The sequence below is a fragment of the Mytilus edulis genome, chromosome 9, assembly GCF_963676685.1.
Source record: "Mytilus edulis chromosome 9, xbMytEdul2.2, whole genome shotgun sequence".
Lineage (NCBI taxonomy): Eukaryota > Metazoa > Mollusca > Bivalvia > Mytilida > Mytilidae > Mytilus > Mytilus edulis.
In genome coordinates, this window is record NC_092352.1 from 29735911 (window position 1) to 29747707 (window position 11797).

Below are 11797 nucleotides of genomic sequence, written 5' to 3' on the forward strand. Positions count from 1 at the left end.
TGACATGTTTTGACTATTCAGTACTTTATAGATGCATAATTCTTGGGGTAAAGTTTCATCAAATAATATGAATATAAATGACTTTTTTGGTGCTCATTTTTTACAGTGGGTTATACTGATCTTCCAGTTAGGTTAATCTCATTTGGAGTGTTGTTCCCAACCTGTTAAAGGTCCATCTTTGTGCATAATTTAAAATTGGAAATTTCAACAAGCATCTAATATTCTTACTCTGGAAAATAAACCCTGGTCTGCTAGCTTCATGTATATTTTTTCTACCGAATTAAAACTAGAATCATGCAAACAGACTTAAGAAAAAGGCATGTAAGTTAATCATACAAATATGACACTTTTTCTAGACAATCAAGATCGTGCAAAATACATCGCTAAAAATTGTAACCTTTAAAAAAAAATTTGTGCAGGAAAAACCCATATGGGAATTGGGAACTTTCAAAAGTTGGCGGGTATGTAACGAGCCTTATTTTTTAAGCTCCATTTGTGGGCAATATGTTTTCTAGTCTGTCCGTCCGTCCTGCTTCTGGTTATAAAGTTTAGGGTCGAGGTAGTTTTTGATTAAGTTGAAATCCAATCAACTTGAAACTTAGTACACATGTGTTCCTTATGATATGATCTTCTTAATTTTACTGCCAAATTAAAGATTTTACCTAATTTTCATAGTCAACTGAACATAGAAAATGATTGTACGGATGGGAAATCCATGTACTTATGACCTTTTCTTGTTTGAAGAAAAAAAATACATTATAACGATAATGGAACAAAGCAGCCTGGGTTAGTGGAGCTGCTTTTATGGTAATTCAAGTTACCTTTTATTCACCTTCTTCCACTTCAGAGCTATCAGCTCTTTGATTATTATTATGATAATTTCAACTGTTATGGCTTATTTTACACTTTATTTCATTATATTTAAGTCCAAGTTCATTTCTTAGATACAAATTTACTTGCATTATTGGTTCTTTTCATACTGAAGTGACATTACTTAGATATTTGTTTTAATCATTGTATAAGGTCTATCAAGCTAATTTGAAGACCAGTCCAGCTACGTAAACCTAGATTACTTCTGGTTTGGACCATGCCTTTATTTTATTGCTAGAAAGACAACTGACCATGTTATTTTTCATTGCCAGGCATTGGCAACAGATGCAGTAGTTAGTAAGGAATGTCTTTTTGATATTCCTGAAGAATGGTCTCTAAGTGAAGCAGCCACAGTACCATCAGCATTTGGCCTGGCCTATTATGCTCTGACCATGAAGGGAGACATCAGTAAAGGATCCAGCATCCTGATTGCTAATGCTTCCTCATCACTAGGCCAAGCTGCTGTTTCTATAACTGCTTTTATGGGATGTCAGATATTTGCTCTAGTTAGTACTCTAGAATGTCAGCATTACATGAAGTTGAGATACCCATCATTACAGAACATTCACATCATAGACAAGAGTGAGCAGTTTGAAGGAGAAATTCTAAGGCAGACAAAAGGAAAAGGTATTGTGATTGTCTTATATTAAACGGAACCAATGATTGTCTTATATTAAACGGAACCAATTGTCATCTCATGCCAAATCATGATTTGTTCAAATAGCTATAGTATTTAACTTCTCTAGTTCATTCTTTTCAACTGGTATGGTATGATGCATCATATAACTGAAATAAATACATATTTTTTGTATTTGGGTTTGTGAAATCAGAAAAAAATTGATAACCCATCTAGTTCTGAAATCAATGATGATCAATAATTTAAGAGACCTTTAAATATAGATAATATAAAAAATTGCTTTGTATGTGCTCTCATGTGTACAGTTGTTGCCAGATTGTTGTCAAATTTTAGTTACAGGTTAATAATAGCAATATATCAGACACAAAAAAAAAGCCTTGCCCATCAACAATTTTAAAAAAAATTATGTCCCTTGGCAATATTAATTGTATGGAGAATTGTGTTGATATAGCTAGGCTTAAATTAAAAAATTGTTTGTTTGCAGTTTACCGACCGACCCTTGAAAATCCTCCCGACTGTGAAAATTTTATTGCTTTAAATTTGAAGAATTTTTTTTTAATACTTCTATTGACGCGATCCGGAACTTTGGGTTCTTTCCGGAAATGATTTAAAGTCTGGGTCAATTACGCATTTCAAGTTAGGTTTTTCTTACCTTCCCGTCAAGCGTGCAGGTGACCATTTAATGATAAAGCACATGGAAATTGTTTACAGGTATCCATGAAGTCATGGAGGAGTACTTTACGCTGTCGTCTCGTGTCAATTTTAAGACAAATAACAAACAAAAAAGTTTATTAGTAAACTGTTTATACAGATTCAGGCACATGTAATGATGTGTGATGATATCATTGACGATGATGCAGCGGACATTCATAACTGACACGATAACCATTCTGTCTCAAACAAATTGGGTACAGAATCTGTGGACCCTGACTTTATGGAACCAATTTCAGTGGTTAAATAATTCGACAGCAGCTTGAAGTATGGCATATTTTCTACAAATCGTTGTGAAGACGACAAAGATGAAACCACTCCTCCGTGACTTAAATCTTCATGGATATCTGTAAACACGCCTGTACGGAGGAAGGGCTCATTTGAAATGTTAATGGATATAGATCATGCCAAATCAATAAGAAGCAACCCTAACTACACAAAGATGTAGAGAAAATGAATGGTTAGCTTGAAAAATTAATATACTCTCTCTATATTAAATCTATCTTCGATTGCAATGAGTATGCTCCTTTAGGATAAAGGGGGCTGTCCCACTCATTGCAATTATTCTCTTTCTTACAATATTAAATATACCCAAACTGTGTGGCCTGTGTGAATTCAATTAAAACATGTCCTTAGGAGCTATGCTGCCAATTTTTTTTATGCATTAAAAACATTTCAGTACAGACCATTTACTTTTAATGGGGTGCTATGGATTTCACCCCAAACTTTAGATTTCTTTGGTTTTTATTGAAGCCTGGCAAAAATATAACCTTATCACATATAATTAAATATTGTTAGAAATATGAAAACAGTCGAATGTCTTGATACTTTTTTTTCAAGTTGCCTTTTTTTCAATTGAGGAAGATTCAATGGTTATTTTTTTTTTTTATTAAAAATACACTCTTTAATACATTGTCTTATAAATCTTTAATATCTACATTTTTCTGATGAAAATACTCTACTCATGAAAACATTCTAGTCGAGAAGCATACATGTCTGAATATATTTCTTTAAAACAGTTCTAGTCATACATGTAATGACATTCCTTGTTTATAAGTGTTCCAGTATTTAATAATTATACCATATTTTATGTCATAAATTGGATAATGACACTATGTTAAAGTTTCAGTTTTGGTTAAAAAGTTTTTTATCTGAAAATGCCTGTTCATTTAATGTTGGTTTTCAGCATGTCCAGTGTTTGTTGTTTTAAAATGTTGTTTTTTTCTTCACAAGAAACTTGGTTTAGTGTAACTGCTTGTTTAAACTGTATTTTGGCTGATAAAATAAAATATTTTCCCTACCTACCGACCCTTCAGTCTGAAGGTACGGTCTGAAAAGTGCAAACAAACATATTTTTAAGTTTGGCCCTATCAAACCTTCATTCCTCAAGGATTTTTATAAAAAGAATGTGGGGGAGGAGAGGAGGTCACTGATTTATATTTCATGCGTCTTATGTACAAATAAGGCATCTTTTTTATTTGTTGATTACCAATGCTTACTTTCTTGTCTTTATAGGAGTAGATACAGTATTTACTTCAACATCAGGGAATTTACACCAACTGGTTTTAAGTGCTTTAAAAGATGGAGGAAAATACCTAGATTTGAGTTCTGATTTTAGTGATAGTTTAATAGGTAAGCTAGTTTCCTCTTGTATATTATAATCATGTAAATTTGCATTTCGATGAATAAAAAGAGATGTGGGGTTTGAGAAAAAATTAAATGACTTACTTCAATGTTTTCTAACTACTACATGTTTATCCAGTGCAGGGAAAGTGCAGTCTGGTTTCTCAGAAATCATGTTGATATCTTCAAGTGTTTTAGTTGAACTATGATTAAAGATGGTAAAAATATCCTGCCTAAAACTATCTTGAAAAACCTCTACACCATATACTTTTCAGAAATATCAATACAAAAAACTAATACAAATATTAAAATTCAAGATTTATATTTCCTGATTTTAGACAAAGATATTTTACACGAGAATATAACTTACTACCACATCAGGACAGATCATTTTATGCCAGAAGAATTAACAAGTATAAAGGATCTGATTGGTCAAGGCATAAAGGACAAAGTTGTACATCCTCTGGACTTCAGTTATTATAAACACACAGAGATCCAAAAAGCATTTCAACAGATACAGGACCCAAATAATTTAAAATCTGTACTAATACAGGTAAGATATCTCTGAAATAGTTTTCTCTATTACAATAGTAAACACTTGTAAACTACTGTTGTAAAACACTGAAATTGAAATACATCAACTGGGACAACATCCCTAATGCGCCTTGAAATGAGGAACTCAAAACAAAAGTCGTGTGTAAACAAAAATTCTCTGTGTAGTGATATTTGACACTTTTCTATGATAAACAAGAGACTGAGCTTAACCATTTGAGTTAATTTAGAAAGTAGGGGAACACAGAATAAATGTGTAAAATCTATGGAGCTATAAAATGTGTTCAAAGTATTAAATTTTCAAAGAACTTATTGTGTTAAAAATGGAATTTTTTACCATGAGAAGCCGCATCACAAAAGGATACTTGGGGTTTGCTAATTTATGGAAAAAGTAATCTCACTTCGTACACCGAAAATTTAACCACATATGTCAAAATGTCTCAGCTTCGAAACGAGCCATCACACATATCCAAGTTAGCGATATGGACTGAGCAACAGAAGAAAACGTTACCATTACCGCCTATGGAGAAACTAATGCGCATCTATACCCAACTATTAATAAACTAAACTGCACAAAATCTAGAATTTCATTGTGTACTTTATTTTTTTATTGGAAATGTTTTAGTAAAACCGTTCCATTTAATCAGAAAATTTCAAGCCCTGATAATGATTGTACTACAAACATATTAGTTTGCTTTGTTCAAACAAATATCAGTACAAAGTTATTGGTGTTTAAGATACAGCAGTCACTATCATAATTGAACAATAGTGAAGATTTATAAAATTTGAAGTAAACTTACTTTTGCTGACAAAATAACTAAGACATCTAGAAAGCATAAAGCGTTCTTTAACAAAAGACAGATGTCTTTTCTGCATGTCCAGCTCTTAACCATCCTGAGTCTAATAAACATATTTTGGAAGATAGTTACTTTATTTATCAACAAAAATATTTGAAAATGAACTGATGATTTCAATTGATTTCAATTTTAGATAAGAGAGGATAACTCAGAAGACATTACGATATTAACAGAACCCAAGCTTTGTTCACCAGACAAGTCCTACATTTTAGTAGGAGGTCTTGGTGGATTTGGTCTAGAATTAGCGGAGTGGCTTGTAAATGAAGGCGCCACAAAACTGGTTCTGACATCAAGGTCTGGTGTAACAACTGGGTACCAGGAAAGAAAACTCAGGCTTCTAAGAGAAAGGAACATCAATTTAATGGTGTCGTCTAGAAATGTAACAACAGAGGAAGGATGTAGAAAACTGATGGAGGAGACTCAGAAAGTAGGACCTGTAGGAGGAGTCTTCAATTTAGCTATGGTAAAAAAAAGTTTATAGTTGACAACAATTTGATACTTCATACAGTTTCTTACGACATACTGGTTCATTTACAAAATGAAAGTAACACTTTATTGATTAGATGTACTAAAAGCTCTTTCTAGATTGACCTTCCCCTGGAAAGCTAAAATCTGAAGATTTGAAACCCAATGAAGTATTCATACTAGATGGGCTTAAGTCTATGATATGAATAAAATAAGAAATGGGGTATCAGTTTATGAGACTGAAACCCAACAACAACAATAACAAAAAAAACATTTAGACAGCAACATACTGTTTTAACAATAGAAAGGTATCTATGTTCAGCACTTAATTATCCAGTCTATAAAAATGTTTTAAAATATTTATTCTTTTTAATCTACAAACTGAGTCTAGAAGGTTTTTCTTAAACATTTTACTATTTTCTTTATTTAATGCATGAAATCTCTATAAATTATTATTGTTTTAAACTTGACATGTATATATGCAATGTAATTTTCATCTCATTTGCAGGTATTAGAAGATGGATTGTTTGAGAACCAGACACCAGAAAACTTTAAGAAAGTTTGTGAACCTAAAGTACATGGTACAATGAATTTAGATAAAGTGGCAAGGGATAGTTGTAAAGACAGTCTGGACTGGTTTGTGGTTTTCTCCTCCATTACATCTGGACGTGGAAATGTTGGTCAGACTAATTATGGATATGCTAATTCAGCCATGGAAAGACTTTGTGAACAGAGAAATAAAGATGGTCTTCCAGGTCTTGTATTCTTTTAATTTTGACTGATATGATCTATCTTTTTTTTTCTCCTGCAGCAAATAACCTGTAATTTCTTATTTTAACCATGAAAGTTGTATTAAGATAGACATTTTTCTCTATTATAAACTAAGAAATATATACAATTTTACAGAACGTTTCAATAAATTGTAGAAGGCCCAAAGTTCACAGTGTTCAACTTGAAAATGAGAGGAATGTCTGTACACTGTTATGGAAATTGATTTTAATTTTGTTCCCTTTGGAAAACCAATAGATTTTCTTGGTGAACTTGCATCTTTACCTCTGTTTTAGCCTGAGCCCAATAATGACATATTGTGAGTCAGTATGGTCTTTTAAACATGAAGGATCATTGTAGGTTTACTTAAAAGTTAATTGAATGAAAATAGACTCTTCATTTATTCCAGGATTAGCCATACAGTGGGGAGCTATAGGTGATGTAGGGGTTGTTATAGATAAAATGGGAGGTAATGATACAACAGTAGGAGGGACATTACCACAGAGAATGTCCTCTTGTCTGAGTACTCTGAGGAAGTTAATGACCCACTCATATGCAGTGGCATCTAGCTTTGTACTGGCAGAAAAGACTATAGAGACAGGGCAAGATGAACAGGAGAGGAAATTAACACCATTAGATGCTGTTATGAAAGTTATTGGTAAGATTTAAGTAAACCTGAGAATTTTTTTCTTCTTTCAAGGTTGGATTTTACATCAATTATAATAAGAATTTCAAACATTGCTTTTCATAAAAAAATAATTAAGGATAATGGGTCATATGCAACCTCAATATAACATCAGTGAAGATTTTTGTGTAATATTTCTCTTTAAAAATGAAAATTGTTGGATAAAATTTAAGAATTGACATATTTATCTTGATAGTCTCTTGTTGAATTGAGCATTTAATATTGCTAATTGACATTTTTGTAGGAATTACAGATACTGAAAATGTAAACTCAAGTACCCACCTTATTGACCTTGGCCTTGACTCTTTGATGACAACTGAAATCAGACAAGTGATGGAGAGACAGTTTGGTATAACCTTCAAAGTGGATGAAATTAGGAAGCTTACGATTAAACAGCTCAGAGAATACAACAAAGACAAAGATACCAAACAACAAAAGTGTAAACAAGAGGAAGAAGTGAAGCATGATGGTATTTCAGCAGACGTCCTCATTCCAGTGGAAGAGATTGTTCCAATCAAATTAGTGGAGAATGACCCTGAACCTGTCTTTATTGTTAATATGCTACCTGGTAATTTTGTTTGATTAACAATTATTATAATGACATCTAAAAACTAAATACACTACATCAAGATTGTCTTAATTAAGGAGAATGATATATTATAAAAGCCAAGCCCATTACTAGAAATTGAGAAATGTTTTGAGGTTTTTTGGTTGCAAATAATGTGACTGGTGAGTATAGCAATAATTAAGATCTTATGAATAGGAATCTTGGTTAGCAATACTTCAAGGAGTCTAGATTATTATTGGTATGGGTCTTTTTTCCTTGAAGGTCATATAAAGAAACAACTTTAGACAAGGTTACAGGGGTCCTACTAAAAGCACCCGGGGAAAAGAAAAGGCTCCTGGGGAAGAAAAAAGGGTCTCAGGAAAAGAAAAGGAGCCTGGGGGAAATACATAGAAATTGTATTGGCATGAGACAACTTTGTGTTGATGAAAAAAGTTATGCACATTGATTTGTTTTTAAATTTTAGACAAGTATTTTGCAAATTCAGATAACAGACATTTGTAATAAAGCACAAAAACAAGTATGAATGTTTCAATTTTATTTCGAAATACAGATACTAATGGATCACAGCTTATGCTGAAGATTTATAAAATGTTAGACATCAAAAGACATGTTTTTCAAAAACGACATCAAAATGAAAAATGCCAAAACAACTTAAATTTCACAGATAAATATTAAATTTATAAAATTAAAAGAGTTACACATTTTCTTTAAGAACGATAAAAGTGACACTTACATGTATATCAGCATCAGCAAATAAATCACTTATACTATGCATGTTAAAAGCAGGTGTTTGCTTAAAAATTGGTATAACACAAATAACATTGAATAACTGATAAGCAGTCACGGTTTTAACAGTTTTGGTTTTATAAAAAAAAATTTTTTTAAATTTGAAATTTTTACGGCATATTCCACAAGGAATATCATATTTGCTTTAGCAGTGGGGTTAAATATTTCTTAGTGACAGGCATGTTGAAACCCTTCCACCATCTTCCAATGTCAATTCAAGTGTGTTTAATGAAATACAAAACATTCAAGAGTGATCAACATGCAGTTGTGAATATTAGACCTCGTACACTGATTTTTTTTTTAATAACGAAATATATGTTTTGATCGAGAAGAATATCGTTCATGATTCTTCTGTTTCCTCTTGTTTTATATTTACATCTTACTTACTTGTATACAATTTTGAAATCTAAAATGTAAAAGTGCAACAACACTATCAACACACTTGAGACAGAACAAGCAATGATTTTTTTTTTATTCAGGAAAACATTTATTGTTATAAAAAATATAAAATATTATTATTTTCTTCCTGGGCGCTTTTTCTTTTCTCCAGGCGCTTTTTCTTTTCCTGGGCGCTTTTTAGTAGGACCGGGTTACAGTAATATATATTTTTTTATTTATGTAATTGTATTTTGATGAAATGGTTGCAATATTTGAGCAATACTTAAGGATCCTCAGTAGATGTTGTTTTATACTTACAGAAACTGTTGAGATATTTAAACCACTAACTGAAGAGGAACAACACAGTTTCTATGTTATACAATGTACAGATGATTCACCACTATATTCTATTGAAGCCTTAGCTGGTCACTTTTTACAGGTATGACTAGAAAAGATATTATGATTTGATACTGACTTGTGTGTGAAAAATAAGAATAAAATATTGGATATCTTCTTTTAGGTTAAATTATGGGGATCCACTTTTGGTAGGTCAAAGATGTTAGGTATGCAGTTGTATTAACATTGGGACATCTCATTTCCATGGAGATTATTAAACCCGCTCACTCAGTCATGGTCTATTGACTAAAATTTTGCTTAGTTTGTGATTATGTAAGTTTATTAGGCGCTTCTAGTGTTAAGTTAACAATATTTGATATGCAGTTGTATTAGCATTGGTGCCACCTCATTTTCATAGAGATTGATTGGGTCTACCTTCAGTCATGCTTCATTGACTTTAAATATTTTGCATAACTTTGTATGTTAATAAAAGACCAAACATATCGCTGCGTTAACAGTTTATATGATATATTTGTAAAAATAAAATGTTCACTCTACTGCCTCGTTAACAACATATTACAAATAACAAAAAATAAATATGTATTAAAGATTCCAATGGATTTTAAGGTATAATTTATTATTTTTCCTTATGGTATAGTGAACATTTTTCATGTACAATTTCAGGAGATAGACCTGTTGCATCCAGATAAACCTGTCCATCTTATTGGTTATTCTATTGGAGGGAGGTTGTGTTTAGAGATGGCATTACAGAAACCAGACAGCCCTACCAGTCCTGGTGTCAAGAGTTTAACTTTGATTGAATCACCACTCCCACTGATTGAGAAGAATTTGAAATCAATTGAATCTTCTCTGGATAGAAAAAGAGAAATTTTGAAGTCGTTGTTGCATGTTCTAAAGTTAGATAAAAATATTGTAAGTAGGAACTTGCTGTTGATTGCATTGAAAAAAATGGAAAGTTAAAAGTGATTTAAAAACAGTATCAGAAAAAAAAATTATTTAAGAATTTTACAAACAAAACCCAAAATATAAATAATTTTGGTTTTGTTATTTAGACTCCATTCATGTGGATTTTTTTCCCCCATAATTCATCTTATATTTTGTTAAAGTAAGAAAACTAGAAGCCTAAACAGTACGAAATAATCTGCTATACCAGTTTACAAAAATGCCAATGTAACTGATAAAAAAAAAGAAGATGTGGTATGATTGCCAATGAGACAACTCCCCACAAGAGACCAAATGACACAGAAATTTTAATTGTTAAATGTTTAAACAACTGTTGGTCTCCGTACGACCATTTGATGACTCTATCTTTGTGTTTTTACCTTAATAGAAGATTTATAACTAATATCCAAGTTTTTTGCTTATTATTTAAATTTCCAAGTGAGTGTTTCAGTTTCTTGTGAGCTTCTTGTTTACAGTACATTGCATGTTTGTCATTTTATTTTAACAGGAGTTACCAAGTGAATCTCATGAAATGGTAGAGGAAGTGTGTACCATTATAGCAGAGAACAGCAATGGTCAGGTCCAAACCCAAGGCATTTTTAGGGCAGTTCACTCATATCTACAGAGGATGCAGATAATAACGAGTTATAAACCAGATGGAGTGTATGATGGTAGAACAGTTATTGTAACACCAGAAGATGTGACTGACTTACAAGCTCAGAAGGTATATCAAATAGAATTACTGGTTTTTAAGACAAGGTATTTTGTCCAATTTACATTACTGACTTTTTAAGGCCCAAGAGGTATTCTGCCAAATTTACATTATTGGCTCATCAGAATTACATTACTAACTTTAACATGTTGAATGCTTACTCAACAAGGGTGCTACACAGAGTAGTTTGGTTTCAAGTTGTAAACAACTTGACAAATATTTTATCATTCTCTGTTCATGAAAAACTCAGTAAAATATTTTCTTCAACTTGGGAGTTGTTTATACTGATACTAAATGCCCAACAATCAAAGGAGTAATTTCGAATATGTTTTGTGATTTGTGTTTATATTATGCTTGTAGAAGGAGTGATGTCACAAGTTTGTTAACTATGGCAGCACATAATTCAGAGGATTTATTATGATATACATAATAATTCTGTTATTTTGTAAAACATTTAAAATTTGTAAATTTTTTTAGCAAGTTATATACTCTGTATACAATAACATGTTCAGGGATTCAAAATTTACATGTTTTTATTTCAAATTGATTAAGATTTTATTGTTGACCAGTTAAAATATTCTGTTTTTCAGTATTTCAAGCAGAAAATCCTCCAATGTACAGGTTGGAATTCAGGATGAGACATTCACCGACCAAACTGTATCAACAATCAGGACAGCTCTACACAATAATATTTCACAATGAGGAACATTTGTTTGACTAAATACTATTAGTGCTATATTTATTGTTTGCTAAAGTTTATTCTAATTGAAATTTATTGATTTGCATGAAATTAGATATTTTGTTCTTAATATATGTATTCATGTTATTATTTTGAAGCTTTGAAATTTAGAAAATTGAAAGTTGAATAAACCATATTTGCTCTAAA

The 11797-nt window shown here is 31.7% G+C and overlaps 1 protein-coding gene across 6 annotated transcripts in view; it reads left to right on the top strand.

Moving 5' to 3' along the window:
• The window catches only part of LOC139488061 (fatty acid synthase-like), a 44938-nt gene extending 33141 nt beyond the window's left edge, over positions 1-11797 (top strand). For all 6 annotated transcript variants that reach the window (XM_071273394.1, XM_071273395.1, XM_071273397.1 and 3 more), the window contains 11 exons: positions 1143-1497; positions 3734-3850; positions 4180-4394; positions 5384-5713; positions 6224-6470; positions 6893-7141; positions 7413-7736; positions 9221-9339; positions 9921-10169; positions 10708-10923; positions 11502-11797. In XM_071273394.1, coding sequence (XP_071129495.1) covers positions 1143-1497; positions 3734-3850; positions 4180-4394; positions 5384-5713; positions 6224-6470; positions 6893-7141; positions 7413-7736; positions 9221-9339; positions 9921-10169; positions 10708-10923; positions 11502-11549 — 2469 coding nt within the window. In that variant the 3' untranslated portion in view covers positions 11550-11797. The remainder of the gene's footprint in view (positions 1-1142; positions 1498-3733; positions 3851-4179; positions 4395-5383; positions 5714-6223; positions 6471-6892; positions 7142-7412; positions 7737-9220; positions 9340-9920; positions 10170-10707; positions 10924-11501) is intronic.